The 27,944-nt window shown below is 35.4% G+C and overlaps 1 protein-coding gene across 1 annotated transcript in view; it reads left to right on the plus strand.

The window, feature by feature from the left end:
* Positions 1-9,204: 9,204 nt before the first annotated feature.
* Positions 9,205-27,944, plus strand: part of LOC133329866 (calcium-binding mitochondrial carrier protein Aralar1) — a 62,363-nt gene continuing 43,623 nt past the window's right edge. The window contains exon 1 of the mRNA XM_061538327.1: positions 9,205-9,310. Coding sequence (XP_061394311.1) covers positions 9,254-9,310 — 57 coding nt within the window. The 5' untranslated portion in view covers positions 9,205-9,253. The remainder of the gene's footprint in view (positions 9,311-27,944) is intronic.

Raw genomic sequence — 27,944 nt, forward strand, 5'->3', positions numbered from 1 at the left:
AGTATTATTTCAATAGGAATTTTTAAACTGTGAATTTATTGAAAGATTAGTGGCATGTTTTTGATATGTCATTTCTATATGTTATCCTTTGAAATTGTACCCTTTCAGTCCTCAAGGAATATAATATTTAAAATTGTCTACATTTATTTTTCTATAGCTGTTATAAAAAATTTTACTTTAAGCTTAGCCTTATTTTGTTATCTCATTTATAACTTGTTTTGTTTGGCATATATAGTCTATATATACAACAACAAAATGATTTGTTAAAACACTTTAATAATAAAAAATAATACTATTTATTGCTGATAATACAAACTTGTGATATTTATTGTGTAGATGAAATATGTTGGGTTCTCTTTCAAAGAATAAGAATCCTAAACGTTATTTAGAAACCGGTTAACAGTAGCTTCATATGAAAGAAATGCTAATTTTAAAATTTTTAATACCCTGTCACATTTTTAAACTCATGTGAGTGTAAATTAGTACTTCAGGGTTTAATGGGTAAAATACCTCTTGGATTATTCTCGATATAGATTCATGCTTTGACATTGCCCACCATATAAGCTTACCAAGCCGTTTAATCAATTTTTAAGCTTCTAACCACGTTTTCCAACCCAAGGTAAGTTTTCAAATATCTCGTAGTGTAAATTTGAACGTTTCGGGTTGTCCATAGATACGTGAGTATTCCATCTGCATAAACCTGTATCGTCTATGACATTCTCATCTACTATTGTTTTTTTTTCGAACGTTCCCACGCCTCAATTTCCCACCCCTGCCGACCGAGGGGGCGACCTCCCCTTTCGTAGGGATCACGTACACACCATAATCCGCATCATGGTGGAATGTGAGAAGGGAATGGAAAACCAGCTACAGAATCTACTCCAACAGCCAGTTTATTATTAAGTTGCACTACTCATTTAAAAATACAATTATATTAGATTTTATAAATTCAACATTCTTGCTAAAATCTACATTACAGTACACAGAATTAAAATCAATACAAATTTTACTGAGTGGACCTCCCATAGAATAATTTGTGCGATGAAAATCTACATGTAATAGTTGATAATATCTACTAGATCGAAAAGGAACATTTATTCTAATAGATGAAATTAGGAAATCAGAGGGTATATTACCATTTAATATTTTTAGTGCCATCATAGTGTTCAACATAATACGTCTACTTTTTAATGTAGGTAACCGAATTAATTTTAACCTGCTAGTGTAAGAAGGCAATACAAAATCACTATTCCAATGTAAACCCCTCAGTGCAAAAAGTAAGAATTGTTTCTGCACTGATTCGATTTTATCGGAATATATTGCATATTGAGGATCCCATACTACAGAACCATATTCTAATATAGGTCTAACAATAGACGTGTATAGTTGTTTTGTTATATAAGGATCCGAGAATTCTTTGGCCCATCGTTTTATAAAACTTGTTACCACATTAAATAATTGATAAGATAGATTAAAGACTTTAAGCTGCTTTTATTCGCAGGCTTTTGGTTGATTGTGCTCATCCTGAGTATCTGAGAAAGTTAAAAAAAGGAATGACGGGCTTTTGGCAATGTTAGGTTTGCTGCTTAACGTTAGACCTCGACACAGTAGATGTTTAATTGTTTCCAGCTCTTTCTGATCCCAACATAAAGGGCTCCATAGATGTTGAATGAATGATGAATTTTTACCACAGGTAGGTCTCGTCTCCCTGATCACGAAAATATATGACTTTCATGGGGAAGTCCATACTTTCCGAGATATGGACCTCTAAAGTTTTCAACTTAAATCCAATTGGATTTGGGTGGTCTAATCCCGTGGTGACTTGCTATGATCCCTACACTCACTTTGATCTTTTTTCCGGGGTGCTAGTTCTACGCCGTGAAATCTCAGGACAGATGGATTTTGATGTCCTGCTTCCAAGCTACTAAAACTGCCGGCTTTCTTCCTGTATATTGTAACGACAGGTTTACCCTTAGGCTGAAGTAAGCTCCCCTGGGCCACGGTTCGCGCCAGAAAATTTGTTTGTGTGCGAGAGAGAAAGGCGAGTGTTTTTAAGTTCTATAATGTTTATTCCGTACAAAATTGATGTATACACAAAGGAAACTTAGATATTAATTAATACTATTGGTTTTACGTCTGTCCGAGGTTGGATGGGTAACTTTAGCCGTCGTTCGAAGTGGAGACCTGAATAAGTGCTCCTTTTGGGGAATGTACTGGGAGACCAGGGTAAGTACTCTCACAACAGGATACTCTCACTAGGATTCGGATTTTCCAATTACGTAGTGCTATTGGGGAATATATACCACGGGATACGCACGGATTCTACTGCAAGAGACCTTACTAAGTACTCAAGCAAGGATTCCACAAAACATGGATACAGAAGTATTTCTTTGGGAATAGGGACCTGGATAAGTAACCTAGGACGGCTATCAGAATTATTGAATGTGTCCCTCTCCTGGAATGGATGTGTCTTCTGTCGAGGTCTGGCACTGACTGTCCCTTTTCAGTCGTGGGATAACGGGAACTTGTTTTGATCAACTTGTCACAACAACATTGGCTGTGATCAACACAACCAGTGGCTGTGATGAGTTGGTGCGAGAGAATAACTGTAACCCCTGGTATTTTGTTGTTTGCTTTTGGCTGAGACAAAGGAGAGTGGTGGGTTTTATAATATTCTTTATTTATTCTTTAAGAAGTAGAAAAAAATACATGGTGTGGGCAAAATTGAGTGCAACGATTTTTGGTCGTCACAATATCTTACAGATTTCGTCATTGTTATACCCAAAAGGTAGTCTTACAGATCCCCAAATCTGCAGATCGACCGATCAAGCTTTTTCATTCCAATTTATTTAATTATGTCCTGGAGCTAAAAAAATTAATGACTCGTTGTAAGTCGTGCAGAACAACTTTACAGTTATGAACCTCTTGGGAATTCATAATACCCGTCTTGATTGGCTTAAGAGCCGTCTGGGTATCAATTAATATATTTACATCAAGTTTTTTACTATTTCAGCCGATTTCATGATTGCTAAGATTTGTGCCTTAAAATACTACAAAGTTCGTAAAATACCTGCACCAATTCCTTCTTCCATTGTGGAGTTACCATCTATAATGACAGATCAGGCCAGAAATATACCAGCTTACTGTGTGGAGGAACTGGAACTAATGTTAAAAGCCTAGTGGTTGGAGATTTTGGATTATCTACAAGACAGCTTGATACATACTTCTGAGAGTCCCAGTTATAAGGATCGATGGTCAAGAGTGTTCATTTGTCCAGCCCCTGCCCATAAGTTAAATTAGGCCAGTGTGTGATTTACTGTTTTAATCCCCAACTTCTCCCTATGGGGTTCTATCACGAGTAAAGTGCTATGAGACCTCTTCAAGTGCATCCCACCACATTCATTTTTTCAGGTTTTTGGCTTCTAATGAGACTTCCAAAGTCACTCCATTCAAGTTAGGTAGGATTTTAGATTACCATATCAATTTTTCTTCGTGTTGTTGACCCCAAGACCATTTCTTAAACCTAATTTGACAAAATTACCAAAGCATATTGTATCTACAATCTACATAATCCGGATCAGGTAATCTTTTTTGTGTTCCTCTTAATATGTCCGACCACCTCATGAAAGGCAGTATCAACTTATAAGCCTTTGATGTAGGAATGCTACAATCCAAATCAAATATTTTTTTTTTATTTCAAGGTCTAAGTACCTTTCTAGTGTTTTAGTAGAAAAGAAGATCAGCTAATCGCTCTAAGGTAATACTTGATTTTTCGGCAAAGGGTTGGTATTAATAATATGAGCAGACACGCCCATGCGGCCGAATGTTGCGCCATAGCTCGTATTATATGGTCCTGGTGAATGCAGTTTATTGTCCATACCAATTTCGTGTACTTAATCAGTCCTTTTGTCAACTTTTGATCTTCTTCGATTCGGAGTCTGTGATGATTGTTATGGAATTTCACATCGTAGGTGACTACACAGGATGTCATATTTCAGGAAGATATCATCCGTTACATTGTCGTTTCTTTCTCAACATCCTCAGACCAATGGGTGTCAATGCCGTTTGGCACTGAATTCTTCTCAGCTCGTTTTCCTGGGATTTCTATAAGGCTTCTGCTTCACTCTATTAGTAAGAATCTGTTATCCCGTAAAATATATAATTTTTGCACCTCACTGTACTACTAAAAATATATTTAGCCAGAGGATTAAAAGATTGGGACAAATTTCCAATGTTCCATACCACACAGCTGTTGTGATAAAAATACATTTCCATCAGCTGTTAAGGGGGCATGCGCTTTTGACATGTATTGCACAAAAACAACAACCACTAGTCCTTAGGAATTCCGGAGAGTGAGAAAATCCATAAAATATATTCATACATTCCGATAGACAGGCTATGTATGTTGGTTGTTTTTCCATGGTAATGTTAAAGAAGATTACAGTGGAGGGGATAATTATGCGCTATAAACCATAAAAATAGATAGAATACATTCGCTTTAGTTATATAAGTAGTTAGAATACATTCGCTTTAGTTATATAAGATCATTTTATGGCTTCACAATCTCTCTGAGGATTCCGAATGTGCCTTAAAGTGGTTAGAAAATATTTCACAAAATACTTTTTTGCTAATGTGAGCCCCGAAGAACCAAGAGTGAATGAACGTACCATATATCGTTTTGGGTTTTACGTAAAGCGACCAGAAACAGAAAATCTTCCTAAAAAAGTATAATTATTGGTCCACTTATTAGAATAGCTCCCATTTAACTGCACCTCCAAAATGTCGGCACGTATTTCAACCAAAATGTAATTTTATATTTTGAATTTTCATTGGGTTAAAAATCTCAAGGAATTGATTCTAATTTGATATTTTGGATTCTTATTGGGTGTCAAATTCTCCTACTAATCCTCGTATATACAGTGACGAGCAGAAATGAATACATGTTTGTACATTGGACACTTTTTACGTCATAAAAATAAAAATATAAAAGCAAATTCCAAAATTTTGGTTGTATTTTATAACGTACTTCGTACCTAACAAATCAACCTAAAGTTAAAGAATTTAACTCTTTAATTTCTAAGAAAAAAAAAACAGAGAAAAGTAAATCAACTCCAATGTACTCACTTTTGCACTTTTGAACAAATTTGCAGAATTTGAATATTTTTATTCATTATACCGTAGTTTTATATTTTTAATGTATCATTTATGAAATTTGGCATATTTTCAACCAATTTTAGTACAATTTCATTGGAATTATTCTTCCAATCACCTCAGATCCACTACCAAAGTTCGTCTAAATTATAAGGGCTGATTGGTACTGTCCCACCTCTCTCTTTGCGATTGGCCCCAAATTATCGTTCGGATAGATGTCGAAACTTTGTGCAGACCATTGTGTTAATTCAAAATTTTGCTAACGAAGATATTCTCTCACGAATTTTGACGTATATCTTAGATCACCGTCCTGCACATAATAACTTATACTACAGAATAGGCGTACTTAGCTACCTAAACTGACTGATATGACTCTACAATGATCTAAATGGACTTCTTTCATTATTATATTGTCAATTTTTTTAACATCGGTCCAGGACCCACAAGATAAAGCCTTCGCATACCATGTCAATTCTTCAACCGTGCTTCGCATTTGGCCTTTGAATTAGTTTTCATCACCAATAACGCTTATCGTCGGGTTGAAAACGGTTGAATTTGGATTCGTCGGACCCGTTTGACGCATATTTTGGTGTTAAAACTTATCAAATTACATTTCCCTTATCATTAGACGTGGGTCCACACAACTTATAAACGGTGTACGACCTCTAATTTGAGGTTTGGGAACAACGGAACACCGTTTTTGTACCCATATGACCAATAATTGACACAATTTAATTCCCTTTGCAATTTCCAGGGTAGAAGAGATTTTTCAGATTTTTCCGAATGTCCTCTTGAGTGGTTATTATATATTTTTCTTCTTGAATTATTATTAGTTATTTATTTGATTTTTGTTCAAAACTTTATACAATTTTTTAGTAAACGGGACTTAAATGATGTAAAACTTATATATTTTCTTAAAAAAAATAATGAAAACCAAAAAAAGATTAAAAAAACGTGATTTTTACATTCCTTTTCTGCACATTATTAAAACAAATGAAGACGGGCAAAAGTGAGTACATTGGGGTTGATTTCGTTTTCTTTATTATACCCTTCACCACACTGTGGTACAGGGTATTATGTCTTTGTGCATATGTTTGTAACAGGCAAAAGGAAACGAGATAGACACATGGTTCCTTTTGAGAATATGCATAGAATCACTTTTTAAGTCAATTTATGCATGACCGTCCGTCCGTCTGTCTGTCCATGTATTTTTGTGAACAAAGTACAGGTCGCATTTATGATCCGATTTGAATGAAATTTGGCATAGGTCACTTATTCGGCCCAAGGACGAACCCTATTGAAATTGGGAAAAATCGGTTCAGATTTAGATATAGCTCCAATATATATATTTAACCGATTTAATGTAAACGGTCCCTATATATCCTTCTATTTGCACGAAATTTGGTACAGCCTAATCATTTAGGTCTAGAATGATGCCTGCCAAATTTCGTGAAAATCGGTCCAGATTTAGATATAGCTCCCATATATAGTTTCGTCCGATTTCATGTAAATAGTGCCCCAAAGTCTTTATATATCCTTCGATTTGCACAAAATTTGGCATAACGTACTGAATTAAGCCTAGAGTGATGTCTGCCAAGTTTCAAGAAAATCGGTCCAGATTTAGATATAGCTCCCATATATAGTTTTGACCGATTTCATGTAAATGGTGCCCCAAAGTCCCTATATATCCTTCGATTTGCACGAAATTTGGCATAACGTACTGAATTGAGCCTAGAGTGATGTCTGCCTTATATATTGATTTTAAGTAATTTACGCACCTGTGACAAGTGTGTTTGAAATCGCTTAATATTTGGATAGAGCTTCCATATATATTTTCGCCCGATTTCAAGTAAATTGGGCATCAAACTCCTCATGTTAGTCAGATTGACATTAAATTTTGCACAACGTACAAAATTGAGCATAGAATTACGTAGTTGCGTTTTCTAGAAGTACAGGCATAGCCCAACGGATGACCTATTTATATTTGTTTGAAGTCGATTTACATTATTTATGGACAGATCTAGGTAGATTCACATTTAGATAAATATAACATATTATATTTCATCCAATTTCATGTTAATAGTCCTGTTTAATATACCCATAGTGGTGAAGGGTATCATATAGTCGGCCCCGTCCGACTTTACTACTTTCCTTACTGGTTTTTTCTTAGTTATTTTTAAGAGTTAGATTTTTAAATTTAGGTAGTTTTGTTAAGTACAAAATACCCAATAAAATGCAACCAAAATTTTTGAAATAGCTTTATTAGTTTTATTTTTATGACGTAAAAAGTGTCCAAAATGCAAACATGTACTCGTTTCTGCTCGCCACTGTATATAATAGAACATTTTTGTTATTTGTAGTAGTTTGATATATTCAAAGTCCTGTCAAAATGTTCCAACCTGAGAGTCTGTAGTTTGATATTTCGATATTTAAAAACTTTGGCGTCAAGTCTAGTTTATGCCCTAGCGCGGATCAGTTTCTATTGTAAATAGTTCTAGGTGTCCTGATTATATGTAGTTCTTTTTTTCTTGTGGAAATTCAAATTTTCTGAGAAATAGGAAAAATATTCCGAAAGAACAATTGTATTTTCCTATGATTTTTTTTTTAAATTCACAATGCAATACGATAATCAACAAGGTAATTATTTGTATTTGTTGGAAAACATAAAAAATAAGGAAGATATTCACCGATTGGATTTATCCTAGTTCATACGATAGATATACACTCACAGAGAAACGTGTCAAAATTTGGAATCGATTGGATCAGTAGTTTTTGAGTTATTGTGCCCGCCATTCGTACAAACACTGTTTCAAGAAAAAGCGTTTTATAAGGACATTCTTGAATTAATGTAGGTTCGAATTAAATCAAAAACCAAAATTAAATTTTTTGAAACTGAAAATGGGTGGGGTCATCTTAAAATTATATTCTGAGGCGTAGCCGGTTTTGGCATCTCTCCATAGAAGATAGTCTATTTAAGGTTCCCAGTGGAATTTTGGAAGCCCATATTTATGGGTTAAAACTTAAATTTTTGTAATAAGAACTTTAACCGCTTCAAATTGATACCCATATTGCCTCAGTGAGTTTTAAAAGGCATGGAAAGACATAGGGGCCTCAGCGAAACATTGGAGGTCCATATTTCAGAAAGTATGGATATCTGAAATAAAAAAAAAGATATCGTTCTTTGCTCTTATTTATTAGTCTCCTAAACTTATCACAACTTTTATCCCCCACTGTTAACCACAAAATTACGATTCTGCATTACGCTGTTATACTGATTAACATTACCATTTCAGACCCAGGAATGTTAATTAACAGAGAGCCAAAGAACATTTTTTATCGTTCGGTTCAAGCCATTGCCCATGAAGGCTGTTTGCTTCTGTTTCTTTAATCAGTTCTTCGTGGTTGGTCGACAAGTGTTGAGCGCTTAAAACTAAAATATCCGAGTCTTAAAAATCGAAATAAATTTGTCGAGCGGTGTTTACATCAAAACGAAATTACGGTATAAAAAAATCTTACCATTAAAAGATATACGGAGGGAAAGAAGAGAGTGAGCGAAAAAGGAAAAATAAATAATAGAAAGTTGGAAAAATATATTTGTTTTTCCAGATTCTGTGTTAAAGAATTTCGAAGCGATTAAGAAAGTTTTCAAACAACAACAGTAATAAAATAAATTGATAGGGGATTTGCTTAATTAATCCCTTTTTCGAAGTGAAGTGAAGGAGAGAGAAGGAGGGAACATTGAAGACCATCCCCTCTTCCAGTGCTTATTCATTTCAGATTTTTTTAGTGTTGTGTTTTTGTGCAAAGTGAATATTCTGGAGTTTTCAAAAAAGAAACAAAACGAAAAAAATAAGGTTAACTTATTTTTTTGTTATCAGTGGTGGAATTAAAGGAGACATAACCACAGCTGGAAAAACCAATTTTAAAAAAATTATTCAAAAGGAGATTAAGTTGTTTAACAAAAAATAATAATCTGTGCAAAGTGCTTTGGTGACTTTGGTATCCTGTTTGTTTTCCATTTTGAGGCCACCATCATCGAGCAGCAGTCAACCGACCTATCGAACGACAGACCATCAACCCTTCTTCACAAACAAAAATTATAATGTTTAATAATTTTTGTCCAATTGATTGGATAATACAGCCAGTTCAATGTCAAGATGTAAGTTCACAAAACACACACATACAAACTCACACTCATCTACCACAAGTATGTACTTAGTTGTATTTGTAAAATTTCTTTGTCGGAATTAGACATATTTTGTTCTACTGTTTTATTTTTTTCTTTTTCGCCTTCCACCACTCCTTTCAGACAGTATTTGTTGTAGTCATTGTTTCTCCCCTCTTTTTTAACAGTATTTTTTTATTGCCCCCCATGTTATGGGTCATATTCTGTTTATCCAATGTTTTGTTTTTGTCATTGTTTATCGATTTCTAACGGAGAGAGGAGAGCTTATGGAGAGTGTTTTTGTGGTGTTGCAAAAACAGAGCCGTGTGATATAAAAGAAGAGAGGAACGAGTGAGAGAGGTGTGATTGTGTTTTGTTGTTGTTATTGTTTGTTGTGCTTTTGATGTTCTCTGCTGTGGTATAGTGTTGGAATCCTTTTTTATTGTGTGTATGACAGCATGTGATTGTTTTGTCGGGTCTACTGATGTTGTTTGAGGATGGCAATTGCAATTGTCATTCGGTCTTTGATTTTATGACAGTTTCAATTTGTTTTTGCGTGCCCTACACTATTTCGATTCGTAAGTGCCGGCAATTTGTGTTTGTTGTTTATTTGGAAAAGTGGTGGAAGGAGAACTGTAAGAACTTTAAACAGAATAGAGAAAAAGTTAAGTTCAGGTTCGCGCCCCGGATCGTTTGAATTTTAGGGGCTTTGATTACGATATAATTTTTTATCTTCCGGTACCAGAAATCCACGCAAATTTATAAGGACAAAAAATACACTTTTAAAAAATTCCTAAAAGGTTTTAAAAAGTCAAGGTCAATTTATAAGCTCGAAAAAATAATTTTTTTGAAAAATGTAGGCCTATTTATAATGACGAAAAATGTTTTAAAAAACAAGACCAATTTATAAGGATATATATTTTTAAAAAATATATTTTTTTTTTGTTATTTGAATTTTTGTGATCATTTGAAAGTGATTTTAAGTGATTATTTGTACTCTTTCGAGTCGAGCTTGATGATCTTAATTTTGCAATGAAAAGGAAAGCCAGGAGAAGAACCTACGTACCCACCATTATGCGACGCGTTTCGCCGTTGGTTAAGCGGCTCATCAGGCATATTGGGCTATGTGGCTTTACAAAGGTCGTACGTTGATAACTTGTATTTATTCCGCCCTGATGCGAAACTTGCATATGCGAATTAAATTCAAATTTGTCAAAGTTCGACATTTGTCTTCATTCTAGGAACAGTCCTTTTCAAAGCAGATTTGTTGTAGCGATGGATAATTAATCCACACACCTACAATTGCTTCCTGGTATACACATGTTTTTGCGCAACCGTTTTGGAAGTGTTTATGGCTCAGAACGTTAAGCGGTCTTGGCAACATCTGTGTTGCTCTGAGGACCTAGGTTCGAGCCCTAGCCGTGCTCGGCTGAAATTAATTTTTGTTATTTGAATTTTTGTGATCATTTGAAAGTGATTTTAAGTGATTATTTATACTCTTTCGAGTCGAGCTTGATGATCTTAATTTTGCAATGAAAAGGAAAGCCAGGAGAAGAACCTACGTACCCACCATTATGCGACGCGTTTCGCCGTTGGTTAAGCGGCTCATCAGGCATATTGGGCTATGTGGCTTTACAAAGGTCGTACGTTGATAACTTGTATTTATTCCGCCCTGATGCGAAACTTGCATATGCGAATTAAATTCAAATTTGTCAAAGTTCGACATTTGTCTTCATTCTAGGAACAGTCCTTTTCAAAGCAGATTTGTTGTAGCGATGGATAATTAATCCACACACCTACAATTGCTTCCTGGTATACACATGTTTTTGCAAAATTAAGATCATCAAGCTCGACTCGAAAGAGTATAAATAATCACTTAAAAAATATATTTTTAAAAAATCCAGGCCAATTTATAAGGACTATAGAGGCCTTAAAAAATCCAGGCCTATTTATAAGGGTTAAAAAGGTTTTAAAATATCCACGCTTATATATTATATGAACTATAGGACTTTATTAAACATGCATCGGAATGTCCGATTTGGCCCAAATATGCACCGTTTTGCTGTATTATTTGTTGCCATTTTAAAGGTATTTCTCGATAATTTCTCCGATTTAATCGACATTTTCGAAGATCGGCTTTCCTGTGCGAGGTGTATCTTTAACATTAAAAATTCCTGAACGGAATCTACAAAACCAAATGTCACTCTTCCAGCGAGCATAAATTCTGCCGAATAAATAATGGATTACTCTTCCCCCTACATAATATATAGTTCTTCTAAACAGAATTGCAAAATTCGCGTTTCACATAGTCATCTTACAAATTTAAAAAGAATCTACCCTTCTGATACTTACTTAGCTGGATTGTGACAAAACATTTGTTCCATAAGCCCAGCTTAAAAAATATTTCCAGGCGCGTCAGTCTTGTGAGCAGCTCTTCCAATTTGAAAGACCATGTTTTGAGATGTTGTCTTCTTTCTCCCGTCTGCGTTAGCCATCACTTGGCTCGCTTTTATATGCATTTTGATTCAATCTCACAACATGACCTAGCCAACGTAGTTTCTGAAGCTCGATACGTCTGACTATTTCGATGTCCGGGAATAGATGTCCAACGCATGGTTTTTTCGACGGCGATATTCATCTTCAACACAGATCGGTCCAAAGATCTTTCGGAACATTTTTCTCTCAAACACGCCAAGAGCTGTCTCATCTGCTTGCGCAAGTATCCATGTTTCTTATCCATACACCAGCACGGGTAGCATCAGCGTCTTGTAGAGTGTGAGTTTAGTCTGGCAGGAGGTGACCTTGTTCTAGAATTGCTTACTCAGACCATAGTAGCATATGTTGGCCAACACTATCCTTCTCGGCATTTCATTCAATGTTCGACCCAATTGCATCTCATATGATCCAAAATATATTTACATAAAATACCTCAGGGATTTTTTTTATAGAAAATCTGAAGGTCGGCTTAATGAAGTTTAGATGTTCTTCAAGATAAAAACCTAAAATGCCTCTTTGAAAACATCTAAAAAACTAAAGGGTTTGTATAAAATGCCTCTTTGAAAACATCTGAAAAAAACTGAAGGGTTTGTATAAATAAACCTGAAGGATTTCCCGGAGAAACCCAGAAGAAGGATCTAGTTATATAATGACTAAACGAACTGCTTCCTATTTAATACTTGAAGGTCTTCTTATATAGAAGCAGAATGTCTTCTTACTGAAGACCTGCAAATCTTCTCATTAAAGATCTAAGAAAACATCTTATAGAACGAAGGTATTCTTATATAAAACTAGAAGGCCTTCTTACTAAAGTCTGGAAGTTCTTGATTAAAAGGACCTGAGTGACTTCTTATAGAAGAACCGAAGGACTTCTTTCAAAGTAGACCAGTCTTCTTTTAGAGGACCAGAAGGTCTTCCTATAGAGTATCAGACATGGCTATAAACACCTCTGAACGGAGAGGGCTGTCGAAAGCGGATTTATAATCGCCGAATAGGTGAAATGTGTCGTTTGTGTTTTTTTCGTGGGTCTTTTCCAGTATTAGGCGCAGTGTGAAAATCTGGTCAAAGGTGGATTTGTCAGGTATGAAGCCGCATGCCATTGACAATTCTCTTCAGTCGTTCACACAGCGCGCTGGATAGCACTTTATATGCGATGAGAAGGGACACAGCATTCTTGGTTTCCAATCATTGGGCATGCATTCCTCTAGCCAAATTGTACTAATGGTGCATGATTCTGATCAGTGTCTGACCACCGGTCTTGTATAGTTCGGCTGTTATTTCATCGGCACCAGCTGCTTTATTATTCTTTAGCTAATTAATTGCTATTCTGACATCTTGGCTAGGTGATATACAATCTATACCGTCATGTGGGGGTTATCATCTTCACCTCTACTATTTGGTACTAGAAGCTTTGCAAAATACTCCTTCGAGATCCTAAACAAGGTTTCTGCATCTGTCGCCAAGTTTCCTGGCCGTTAAAATTAAAAAAAAAATACTATAATTTTTTAAAAATATTACATATAAATCCCCGCTTTAAAAATAAATATTTCTAACTTCTTGTATACCTGGAATAATCAGCATTGAATCAATCACATTGAACATGTTGATAGTTAACAAAAACCAATGTATTTCATTCCTCGAAATTATTATTCATTCGATTACACACTTCACTGGCGCATTCCTAATTCTATTGAATAATATCAAAGTCGACTTTACATTCTTTCATTTCACATTCAATTGTTTGTTTACCTTTGCTATTTTTACACACACACAAAATCTCTAAGGATATAATGGGCAATTTAATACCAACAACTTCGCAAGAACAACACAAAGAAAATGCCACACCTTTCACAAAAAGATATTGGATTTGTAGCTGACTTGTATATCAGTTTTTATTTTTATTCTTTATGATTTTTCACCTTTCCCCTCCGGAACGTCATCATCATCATCACCAACGATAGATAGTTAGTGAGGAGGTAATGACGTTTAACGGAAATATGAACTTTTGTATCACATGTTTCTGTATTTCTATCTTTTCATTTCCGTTTCGTTGAATACGTCAAGACTTTTAGCCAAAGAGGAGTCTCTGACACGTGTAATGAAGCATTTATTATACAAATAGAAAACATTTTTTGTATTTGTGTGTGTGATGTTGTTGTTGCTGGTCTCTACAATATAATAAATGAATGACCTTGCGAATGTCCTGTTGAAAAAGAAAAAAAACGAACGGAAATCATTTATATGGATTAAGGAGGTATCATCGTGGCATTGTTTAACTAAATATAATTAACGATTTTTTTATGGGTGTCATCGGGCAGATGTGTTAAAACGCATGAAAGCAAAAGTAGTTTTTGTTGTTGGTATATTGTGTGAGAACCTAGATTAATGTATAATTAGTATCCAAATTAAATGAACAAGAATCGGAAGAGTTTCAAGAATTTAATTTCCTTATTAAATACTGGAAATTGCAAGAGTTTCAATTGGGAATTATTAATGATTTTAGTTTTCACGTAAAGATAAGGTTAGGTATACGTAAACATTACCCATTACCCTAAAATATTTTGTTATAAAAGAAATTAAATTTTCTTTATCTGACAATGCCTCATTACTTTTAGGGTATTTTTATAGCCTACACAACACTGTGGTACATTATGTTTTTGAGTACACAGAAAAAAAATAATTCGTATATTATACGAAAGAAATTCATAAAGTTTATGAAAGTAATTCATAAAATTTATGAAAGCAGTTCATAAAATTTTAAGTACTGTTTTCTTGCCTAGTATTTAAACTATTTTTGTAGTTTTATTATTAAATTGATTTTATGTTTTCTTCTCTTTTGTTATGTCTTGTCTCGATTCATCTTATTTACTTACATGTTCATTTTCTGCGTTATTAAAACAGTCATTACTTAGCTGGCTTGTGACAGAACGTCCATTCACTCCAATAAGATCGAATACAATCTTTATCAGGCCCACAGTTTTTTCTTAACTATATCAACATAATCCTTTCGCCCTGACAATTTAAATATAGAAATAATTACTTACTTAGTAACTCAGCTGGTTTGATTTTATTTGCCTTTTCAGCTGGAGCATCTTCATCAATTCTTACAATATGACTTAGCTAACGTAGTCGCAGCAGCTCGTTAATCTGACAATGCCGATGTCTGAGAATAGCTGGAACAACTCATGGTTCATTCGACGGCGATATTAACCGTCAACGCAGATCGGCCCATAGATCTTTCCGAGAATTTTTCTCTCAAACACACCAAGAGCTGGTGTGCCGAGCTGAGCCGAGCCGCCGATAAAATTCAAAAGCCGCCGCCGCCGAAATTTTGTTCGGCTTAAATACGGCCGCCGTTGCATGTTCGTTATAACAAAAAAAAAAAAGTGCAAAAATACTGTTTTTATAATTAATATAATTATTAGAATTAAAAACCACCTCGAAAATCTAACTTTCTGTGGTTCTATATTTTGATCTTGGGCAATATTTGCACTCTCTTGACCTCTACAGTGGGTTGTGTTCAATTGTGTCCTACAGATCGACTCGAAAAAAAAAACAAAAAATTATGTTTTTGGTCACCTTTATCCCAATATTATTATCTGATCATCACCGAAAATTATGGGCGTTGTCCTTGACCATACCGACTCGAAAAAAAAACAAAAAATTATGTTTTTGGTCCACTTTATCCCAATATTATTATCTGATCATCACCGAAAATTATGGGCGTTGTCCTTGACCATACCTGGATCCTCATGGCAAATTTCAAAGCGATCAGCGCTATATTTCCGCCCTCTAGTGTGTTAATGGGTTACTGAATAATATCTGAGTGCGTAAGCACATGTATATATTTACGTGTAACTCCCACTTCCAAGTACAAACGACAACGTAATTGTTATCAATTTGAACGCCAACCACTCCTCATGGATATGTTGTAAACTTCTTGGATCTATGTCATTCAGGGGTAAATATATACAACCTCTTGGGGCTGCACAAAGCTATAATACCCTGACAACATAGTTGTGTAGGGTGTAATTTTATTTAATATATAATAAATATATTTAATATATAAAAGTTATTGAGCCAATTTAAAACCAAATTTTTATTTTTGCAATATGGTAATATTGGAACGCTATTTTTGTTTTTTGGCAAATAGGCAACTCTTTAAAGTGTGCGTTAGTTTTTTATGTTAAAAGCAAATAAACAAAAATGGCGAACCAAAAAATTACAAATTATTTCCAAAAAATTATATTTTAAATGAAACTAATTCAGAATCCGATGACGACATAGCTGTTTTTACTGAAATTGATAACGATATAAATGAGTATTAAAAAATATTGAGGAGAAAAAGTCAAATTAAGAAAAAGTACAATTGCTTTAACAAAAAAAATCCTCAGGAGGATCAGTGGTTTGGGACCATTTTGGTCAATTTGTAATTGGAAACAACAAAGTTACAAAGTTCCAACTTTGCAATGCTTGCTTTGAGGAGACTCCCATGCGACTAAAAGGGTGAGTAAATGCTATTTCTTGGAAATGATAAATTAATTAGGACAATTAATTAGTTGCTTTAGGAGAATTACCAATTAGATTAGATTTTCAGGGTTAGATTAGATCTTCAGGGCCGTAAGTACCCCACAATCAACACCAATATTTTATTCTATGAAAAAATAAGTGACAGCAAAGATTTGATTTTCAAAAACGAAACAATTTTATGCCTTGACATCGGCTCACAGCCGGCTTTAAGCCGCCGCCGACATTTTTTAACATAAGCCGTCGACAAGTTTGCTCGGCGCAGGTTTCTGAACAGCATATGGCAGGAGGTGGCCTTGTTTCTAAACTGCTTACTTAGACCATGGTCATAGTATTATTTACGGCGGAACCAAGGTGTAATTTTTGACTACCTCGAAGCTGTAGTTCTCAAGTTCCACAGTTGGTTCGAGTCTACAGGACGTCTTGCGCGTTGATACTTCCTTTCGCCGTTTACTGCCAGACCCACTTTGGCAGACTCCTCCTCAATTTGTTCAAAGGTGGCTGTTACCGCTTTCAATGTTCGACCCATTATGTTAAAAAGGTCACACGACAAACTATCACCTTGTTTGAATCCTCGTTCGGTATTAAAGGGCTCCGACAGGTCCTTTCCGACTTTATGTGCTGATCTTGTGCCAGTTAACGTTATCCTGCATAGGCGTATTAATTTTGCAGACATGACTTTAAACACCTCTGAACGGATAGGGCTGTCGAATGCGGCTCTATAATCGACGGATATGTGGAATATGTCGATGTGTTTTTCGTGGTTCTCTTCCTGGATTTGGCGCAGAGTGAATTTTGCCAGGTTTGAAGCCGCATTGGTACGGTCCAATAATGTCATTGACCATTGGCTTCAGTCGTTTACAAAGCTGAGGTTTCAATCATTGGCCAAATCGTACTAATCAGCTGGTGCATGCTCCTGACCAGCATCTGACCACCAGTCTTGATTAGTTCGGCTGGTAACCTATCGGCACCTGCTGCTTTATTGTTCTTTATCCGATTGATTGTTATTCTGACCTCATCTTGGCTAGGTGGTATAGACTCGATATCGACATCATTTATTGGTTCTGGGATATCTTCTTCACCGCTACTATTTGATACCAGAAGCTTTTCAAAATCCTACTTCAAGATCCTCAAAATGCTGTCTGTATCTGTCAACAGGTTTTCTTCTTTATTTCTAAAGGTGGATGTGCCTGTACCAAAGCCTAGGTTTTTTTTTTTGTTTTACTCGTTGGTAATGGGACAATAATATACAATGTTAAAAATTCGGTTGGCTTGTTGTTCGTATCAACACTTTGACATTCCTAGTTTTGGGAAGCTAAGAAACAAGGATCTATGACCATTTTCGGTATTTTAACACTTTTAGAGTAAATTCCCCCATTAAAGTGACTGTAATTTGGCATTCCGGGTTCTTAGAAGGTGAAAAACATCTTTGCAGAAGATGTAGGTGCATGGTTCGATAACGCTCAGGCCTAATTTTCAGTATTTTGGGGATTTTAGCCGCATTTTCCCAACGAATAGCCTGTAATTTTGCATTTTAATAGCCTTAGCTACATTTTCTTTACGTCTTTGTCTTTAATTTTTATAGAGCATAAACATCATAGTAACAGATATTTCAAAATGACCCAATATGAAAATCCCGACTTTCTTAAAAAATCTTGAAGGCAAACTATATTGTGGATTATATACAAAGTTCCGACCGACCGAACTTTTCAATGTTATTTTCATTTGTTTGAGCTCACATTTGTCCAAAAACATGATACGAAGTGGTTAGGGGACAATAAATGCAACATGTCTCAATTTTTTCATTCTGAACTACCACCGACAGATGTACACGAATAACATGCAAAAACGGATGGATACTCGACAGTTGACTGGGAATCACTTGATATCTATTTTATTGGTTACCCTCGAATGATATAGGTCCTCTCTACATCAGATATTAAATAGCGGGAATGAGTTGTATGAAGGATAAAATTATGAATTGGGTCTGGAATATCTTCAACAAACGCCTTATACAGTGATATGTGTAATCCAGCAGTTTCTAATTATCATTTTAAGTTGTCGCTATAAGCGATATCAAATAAACGGCAAAACTTTTCTTGCGTCGTTATAACCGATATGTCGCTAAAATTGTTGTCGTTATATATAATTTGGACCGTATGTCTACTTTTTTATTTTGTACTTCCATATAAGCATCATGTTAACAGTAGAAATGGCACAAAATATCCCACAGGGAATTCTAGTATATCATCTTGTATCATAAAACATGCATTTTAAACACTAGCGAATAAAAGAAGTTTCCGATTTGTACTTTTAAACCCCATTTTCCGCATCCATATTTTAGGCATAACCAATTGTTAAGTACCCACTATCTTCTTTACATCCCGTCTTTTTAAAGAAGACAATAAATAGCATATGTTTTCATATACAAATATCTAATTAACCCTTTAAAGAATGAATAGCACAAAAACAATAGTTCTGTAAAATTTAACTTTGACATTGACTTTGAAATATTATCAGCAGTTGTTGTCTATTATTAAAATCCTTCTTTTTTGTACTTACTTGTGTCAAGTGACATTATTATTATGTGTTCTTGTTGCTGTTGTAGGACCAGAACGTCCTTCTGCCTATCTGGGTTTTATTATTTTTTTCTATTTTTCTCTCTATGACAACAAAGGTCACATTCATATTCAAATTGTCTCGTTGTCGTGCCTTTTACAAGGACAAAAATAAAAACAACACAACGACGAGGAGGAGGAGGCTCCTCATCGTCGTTACTGCGATAGGCTTATAAAATAGCTGTGATAATAACAAAATGATACCGGCCTGATTGAGCTGGCTGGGTTTGTTACTTTTTTCTACAGCATGTGCGAGAATGAATAATAATAAAGTCTCTTGCCAAACAATTAGGCCCAGACGAGAAGTGGTGTTATTTTTTTTTTGTTGTAATTTGTTGTTGTATTGTGAAAATATTTATTTTATTTACACGCAATATGGATTATGCAGATATTTTTGTATTAAGTGGCGTTAAGGGGATACACAAAACAATGGTAAAGATATCTTATTATTATGAAGTGGTCTTTATGTGTTTTAAATTGTTAACAAATTTAAAAGATTATATCTAGCAGATATAGAATAGATAAAATAATATTAATATTATTAAGAGCTCGCCAAGATGAAAGATTCAGCTTAAAATCATAGTTTTGCACAATTTCCTTCAAGGGTGATACTTTCAGGGGATATTACGGTTGAATAATCTAGGCTTGCTCTACGGAGATGAAGTTATTTTGTTCTATAGTAGAGGATTTTTTCGGACTGGAGCAATTTTATAAAAAATATCGCCAATTAGGGCATAGTGAACGTAAGTTGGATGTATCCTCAGCGAAGCAGATACGCTCATTGTTGGGAGTGAAATATGCGTAAGAAATAGCTACATGTAATATATGTAACATTCGAATTAATAAAATTACCATAGGCTAAACCAGTTAGCGAAGCAGTATAGTCGGACAATACCCTACCCAACTACCACTGAGTTTCGGATGGATCTATATTCCCAGCCTGGTGCGATGTTTGCTCTATTTTGACCATCAACACCTCTGCGGCATGTTTTCTGGAGCATATTTTCCAAGCGTACAAAATTACTCCCTAAGATTCAATTTTTTTATTTTACACAAAAAGAATGGCTGTCATGATAATGAATGGTCAATATTTAGCGGGTCAAATTAACCCACTTAATATTGACCGTTCATTATCATGACAGTCATTCGAATTAGTTTGTTAGATCGCCTTCCTCATGGAAAACTTGTAATGTTCCGCTTATAATTGTAGCATCTAGAGCTACTAGAAAACTAGAAAAAATAAAGTTTTCGGTCCATTTTATCCACGAGATATCATTTGATCATCACCGAAAATTATAGGCGTCGTCCTTGATCATATACGAATCTTAAGCGAAATTTCCTACGTATCAGCGCTACATAACACAATAAAATTGATATTATTATATGTCCTTCAAGAGTAAATATATACACCAAAGAATACACATTTTCACACAAAAGTCTGGGTCCATTTGACCCGCTAAATATTGACCGATCAGCATCAAAACAATGATACTTACCATATGGTCAAACTCCTTTTTTCTCTGGGTAATATTTCGAGATTTTCGGGTCATAACTTTGGTACCACCACATTTTCAGTAGTTTGAACATTTCAGAATTAATTTCAAACCGATTACATGATGATCCCGTCAGACTATAGGTATTTTAAAGATAGTAGCCGCATTTTTGACCGAAGTTCTTGGATGAAATAATTTAATAGGGCCCTACCGAAGATAAACCCACTTAGGTTTTGGCAGAGAGTGTACAAGTCTGCCTTTTAACATCTGGAGATCCCACCCTCCTTTTTTTGACCCGAAGTGTTTTTATTAGATTGGGGAAAATGAATCCATTATTTTTTCGGCAAATGGCTGTACTATGAATGGTGTTTATGATTCCGATACTGCAACAGCCAATTATGCACAATTTTGGTTTTGTAGATTCCGTTCAGGAATTTTTGATGTTAAAGATACACCTCGCACAGGTAGGCTGATCGTCGAAAATATCGATATCGGAGAAATAATCGAGGTTGACCGACATGTTAGCAGTCGTAACATTGCCCAGGAGCTAAAAATAGATCATAAAACTGTTTTAAACCATTTAAAATCAGAGCTCCGATTTGCTCGATTTTACTCGTGAGTGAAAAATACTCCCGAGTGGGAGTAAGTAAAGAGTACGAGTTTTTTACGGAGTATACTCTCCACTCTTTTATTTTGTTTGGGAGTGCTCGCGAGTACTCCTTGTTGAAGAGTGTGAGTCAAAATGTTCGAAATAGAGTAAGAGTTCACTCCAAGAGTGAAATCGAGTGGACAAATAAATTTGGTTGTTTGGTTATTTGTGTATGTGTGTAGTACCAATTTTTTTGATGTTGATCTTTTGTGTGCTGTGGGGAAATAGATCATTACAAAAAACATAAAATGATATTGATTATTTTTTTTATTGAAAATGTTTACACATGTGAGGTACAAATAAAAATCTTATATGAAATGACTTACATAAAGAGAACGCAGAAAACGAGCTTGTTGATGCATGCTTTTCCAGGAGTACTGCAAACCAAACAAACAATGCACGCAAACAACATCAAGTAAAACAACGGTATCACAAAAAAATAAAAATAAAAGAGTACTCGGCAAGAGTGTAATCTGCTCGATTTCGAGCGTATTTCACTCCCACTCGAAAACGAGCGAAGCACTTCCGCTCTTATTTGAGTGGCAGAGAAAAATAGAGTATACTCTATTTACTTTTTCTACTCGCAGGAGTACTCCCGCTCGAATTCGAGCGAGTTTCACTCTTTACTCGAATTCGAGCGAGCATTTCGGAGCTCTGTTTAAAATTAACCAGAAACGGCCAGAATTGCCCACAGGAGAGGTGTCGTGTTCCAGAAGGACCAGGGTGCGCAAAAATTCTCTCGCGAATGAATTAAAATACATTTATTTCGTTTTGTGCTCATTTTACGAATGAATTTATGGCGATAAATTCTTTACCAAACGAGCATTCACCAAAGAATGTTCGCACACACACATAACAAACGAGTGAGAGCACACAACAAGATTGTTCGTTCCGTTTGGTGGTTGAAATTCTTTCTGACATTTTCTCACGAATGAAAACAAACATTCCCTAATTTTCGCGAATGCTCAAAACAGCAACAACAAACGTTCGTGAACTCAATAGTTGTTAGACATGTGTTTTGTTATTCCACACACTTTCAGCTACTCACTCATTCATTTGTTGTGCGTGTGTGATATTATGTTTGTGGTTGTTTTTAAAAGTGCTTGCTCGTTCGTGAATTTTTCGTACAATGCGAACATTTGCGAGAGATTGCAAATGCTTGTTCATTCATTGTAACTTTATTATTCGCGATAAATTGAAAAACATTCGAATTCTCGTCGTGAGCATTCGTGAGAAAGAGTGTATTTTAATCATTCTCTGCACCCTGAGCAGGGCAACGCTAGGCCACACTCATCAACAATGACTTGCCACAAACTTCGGGAGCTTGGCTGAGCATCCGCCATACAGTCCGGACTTGGCACCAATAGATTATCATCTTTTTCTTTCATTGCAAAATTTCTTTAATGAGGAGGATTGTGAAAATCAACTACTAGAGTTTTTTGCAAATAGAGATCAGGACTTCTATGAGAGAGGCATTATGATGTTACCTTTAAAATGGCAACAAATCACACAACAAAACGGTGCATATTTGAACATTCCGAAGCATGTTAAATAAAGTCCAGCATTTCTGATAAAAGTAATGGATTTTTACCAAACAAAATATAAAACCAGTGAGAGGAGCAGTATAGTCGGACGGGGCCGACCATACGATACCCTACACAACTTCCATGAAAATCTAACCTTCTGTGGTTCTATATTCTGAGATTTAGCAACATTTCGCGATATTTGCCCACTTTTGACTGGCTAGAGGTCAGCAAATGTTACTAATAATCAGTGCAGACCCTCTAATTACTTGTACAGATTCCCTTCACCGTGGGTTGTGTTGTGAGGTTCGGCTTTCGACTCGAAAAGTACAAATAATTAAGTTTTTGGTCCACTTCATCCGAAAAATTATTATCTGATCATCACCTAACATTTTAGGCGTTGTCCTTGACCATATCTGGATCCTCATGGAAAATTTCAAAGCGATCAGAGCTATATTTCCGCCCTCCAGTGTGGTAATAGGTTACTAAATAATATATGAATACGTAAGCACCTGTAAATATTTAAGTGTAACTCCCGCATCCGAATACCTATGACTATATAATTGGTATCAATTTAAAGGTCAACCACTCTTCTTGGATATACTATCAACTTCTCGGGTCTATGCCCTTCAGTGGTAAATATATACGCTATAGAATACAAATTTGGAATTTTTCATATAAAAGTTAGGGTCCATTTGACCCGCTAAATATTGACCGATCACTATTAAAACAGGCTTGCTTATTCATTGGCCCGATCCCCTTCTCCATGCAAAAATTCGCGGTGTTTGGGCCATAATTGCGGCCTCTGGAGCGATCAGAAAAACCGACAAAAATAAAGTTTTTGGTTCATTTCATCCCCTAAATATTAACCGATATTTTCCAAAAACAATAGGGGTCTTCATTGGCCAGAACCCATCTTACATGCAAAATTTTGATGATTGGTCCATAACTGTGGCCTTTATCGTGTTTACAAATTATAATGGACAGACGGACGGACACACATGTCTAGATCGACTCAGCTAGTCGAGATATGGCGATCGGTATACTTAAAGGTGGGTCTAGGACCAATATTTCGCAGCGTTACAAACTTTTGGGGCTGCACAAAGCTATAATACCCTGACAACATAGTTTTGTAGGGTATAATTGTTCATTCGGAGCTTTTGCATTTTGTTCTTCAGTGTTTTTGCTATATTCCCTTTTAGACTCCTTATGTTCACTGCCTCAGAAAATACATACAATAGCTACAAATCAAGATATCAAGCTATCTCTTCAAGTATAATAGGGCCACCGGCAGAAACAAGAGCGCGTCATATCTCCGAACATTGGCCTATGGTGAATTTTTCCTTCTGTGGTTTTCATATACATACCTACATAAAGTCTTCTATATAAGGCCTAATGTAGTTTTCTTGAAATCGCTCTATATATAGTAGGGCTTCTGTAGGTCGTTCTACACATTAAGATTTCGCAAAAAGATTTCTTATTAAGATTTCGCAAAAATAGAAAATCTATATTGTTCGTTTTAAGGTTAGTATTCTATCCACTAAATAATTCCGCAATCCCTTTAAATTTACGGTTTAATTGGTACTCGTGAGTAGGCAACACAACCTGTAAAAGAAATCCATCCATTCATCCATCCGCCCACACAGCTAGCTTTAGCTATTCATTAGCGTAAAGGACCGCTTACAATTGTCGCTTTTGAAATACAAAACAACACGGTAAAAAGTCAAAGAACGAAACGAGAAGAGCTTAAGGCAATAAAATGCACAAAACAAAAGAACGCTGACGATATAATCCCACAAAATAAAGAGCATACTTAAGCAATATGTGACGGCATAGAACTAAATCATAAAAAAACAACAGCAACAACAACGATGACGATGATGACAAAAACTATCTGGTCGTAAATGTGTAATTCGTATTTCTGTTTTATATCGTTTGTTGGGTGGATTATGAGGTACGACACTGGGCGACAGATTTTTGATGGTTGATGCAACAACAAATAAACAAATGGTCAGTTTAAATTTTCGATTCAACTCATGTAATGTAAAACCATACGATTTAAAATTTAATATTTGCGATTTTCGGTTGACTTACAGAAAATTGTCAATATAAGTCTGCTTTATATATTTTCGCACAAAAACATTAGAAGTGATAACTTAAAAAATTATTTCGTAAATCTCACAATTTTCTATAACGCGAAACTTGACTTAGGCTTTCGAATCCTAAAAGTGTATATTTTTTATTTTCTATACTGTCTTCAAACAAACACGTCACTAATACGCCTCGTAGTACCTTACTACGAAACACCCACCAGCACCCTTCATTCAATTTGCACTTTTTCAGAATCATTTCCTCAGATTAATTTCAATTATTACCAATTAATGAAAATCTACTTATGTATTTTTTTATTATCATTTGAACTACTAAAAGCTAACACCCTCCCATTACCCACTCCCCTCAACAATCATCATAAATTCATTTAAATGGCAAACTATTTCCAATTCGTTATTTCATTAACTGATTCTGTCTTTTCATTTCCATTTGTTTCCTCCAACTTGTTGTTGTTGTTTTTTATGTAATTTGAGACTTTAATTTAATTGCTGCTGCATAAAAAAATTGAAATAAAAATGAAAAACAATTTCGTTGAGTTTCAAGTGTATATTATGCCTCCCTGCACTTGCCTATACTGCATTTGTCTGTCTGTCGGTATGTGTGTGTGTCTTTCTTTTTCAACATTGTCATCTAGTTGTAATTGTTGAAGGGGGAAGGCTATACTAATGGCACGTTAAGGAAAACTGTAATCCCAGACTTAATTAGAGGTTTAGTATCTGTCATGAGAGAGATGCATCTGAAACAGTTGCCCAGAACGTAATAGCCCAAGGTAAAGGCCATGCAGGTGCTAATTGCTGTGTCATTTCTGTAGAAAATTGCATAATTTTATGGTTTTTGTAAATTGTGTAAAGGTGTTTGAGGAAGTGGTTCAGGGGAAAGTCTGGATGTTTGGGGATAAAAAAGGAAAAGTGGAAAGTTAAGAGCTTTTTTAATTTCATATGGGAGTAGTTAATTGTTTGTTATATTTCATAAGGACATCTTAAATCATTTTAAATTTCTATGAAATACAAAAATTTAATTTGGAATAATAATCACAATTTCAGATTTAACTATGGGGTCTATAATGGAAAGGTATAATTGTACTACAATATTTAAATTATGTTACTTTTATTTTAGGTAGAATATATTGACGCGCTAAGGATAGTTTCATTGACGTTCATGACGTGACGATGATGGATCGGTGTTTTTTCACAATCCGGGATTTGGAGTCGAAGTTACTCGTAAGTTTAGATTTTAATTTGGTTTTATTTAGGGCTGAGGTGAAAGTTTTTCTTTGTCAATCTAGGGATCAATAACCATATGTCAGAACACGAACTGTTTCAATATTAATTGTATTACAGTCGAGTACGCTTATAACGAACACCGGTAACAACGAACTTTGTTTATAGCAAACACATTTTCTGGTTCCGAAGTTTTAAGACATATTTTTCAAAGAAATCTCTACTATCTTTTTCAAGGGCATATTTTATGCACTTACAACTAACTAAAAATTATCAAAATAACTAAAAATATCACTTAGTAAGGCCTATAAAAAATACAGATAAACCTAGACCTGCATATATAGACATGTTTTTTTTTTGACTTGGCAACAATGGTCCAATGGTCCATAGACTTTAAATCTTGAGGGTGTAAGCCAAAATCCTAATGCAAAACACACAATGAAGATGTCTAGGCGAAATCAAATTCTTGAGAAGTCTGTGGAATTGACTGATTTGAAATATACACCGAATATCGTGACTCAAATGTTTCCACATATTATTGCCTTACAGGGACAGTTCGAAGTCTATTGTGCAGTCATATTTGTGAAGTCCCTAGTGGGAATTCTTTTCTTGGTGGAATACATTTCATCGTTTTTATATGAACTGTTTGTTAATAGATTTTTTAGAAAAGAAATTTTGCAATGCAAGAAAACTATGATAATCGCTTGCTGCCAAGTCCGGACTGTATGGCGGATGCATTAAAACTTGCCAACCATGCTCACGAAGTTTCTGGCGAGTCACTGTATATGTCCCGGTGAAACACGACACTTCTCCTGTTGGCCAATTCTGGCCGTTTTCGGTCAATTTAAATGGTTAAAAACAGTTTTATGATCGATTTTTAGCCCCATAGGCGATGTTACGACTGCCAATATGCCTGTCAACTTCCATGATTTCTCCGATTTTATCGATATTTTCGACGGCCGAAACGAATCCAAAATTGCACATAATTGGCCTTACAGGGACAGTTCGAAGTCTATTGTGCAGTCATATTTGTGAAGTCCCTAGTGGGAATTCTTTTCTTGGTGGAATACATTTCTTCGTTTTTATATGAACTGTTTGTTAATAGATTTTTTAGAAAAGAAATTTTGCAATGCAAGAAAAATATGATAATCGCTTGCTGCCAAGTCCGGACTGTATGGCGGATGCATTAAAACTTGCCAACCATGCTCACGAAGTTTCTGGCGAGTCACTGTATATGTCCCGGTGAAACACGACACTTCTCCTGTTGGCCAATTCTGGCCGTTTTCGTTCAATTTAAATGGTTAAAAACAGTTTTATGATCGATTTTTAGCCCCATAGGCGATGTTACGACTGCCAATATGCCTGTCAACTTCCATGATTTTTCCGATTTTATCGATATTTTCGACGGCCGAAACGAATCCTAAATTGCACATAATTGGCCTTACAGGGACAGTTCGAAGTCTATTGTGCAGTCATATTTGTGAAGTCCCTAGTGGGAATTCTTTTCTTGGTGGAATACATTTCTTCGTTTTTATATGAACTGTTTGTTAATAGATTTTTTAGAAAAGAAATTTTGCAATGCAAGAAAACTATGATAATCGCTTGCTGCCAAGTCCGGACTGTATGGCGGATGCATTAAAACTTGCCAACCATGCTCACGAAGTTTCTGGCGAGTCACTGTATATGTCCCGGTGAAACACGACACTTCTCCTGTTGGCCAATTCTGGCCGTTTTCGTTCAATTTAAATGGTTAAAAACAGTTTTATGATCGATTTTTAGCCCCATAGGCGATGTTACGAATGCCAATATGCCTGTCAACTTCCATGATTTCTCCGATTTTATCGATATTTTCGACGGCCGAAACGAATCCAAAATTGCACATAATTGGCTGTTACAGTATCGGAACCATAAACATCATTCACAATTTTTGCCGCTTGGCTTGCATTTTCGCCTTTTCCCTTTTTTTTAACACCCTGTAACTCACAACTGA

This window comes from Musca vetustissima, unplaced genomic scaffold (assembly GCF_032173495.1).
Source record: "Musca vetustissima isolate MV318-11 ecotype Yass unplaced genomic scaffold, APGP_CSIRO_Mvet_v1 utg5835, whole genome shotgun sequence".
NCBI classification, from domain to species: Eukaryota; Metazoa; Arthropoda; class Insecta; order Diptera; family Muscidae; genus Musca; species Musca vetustissima.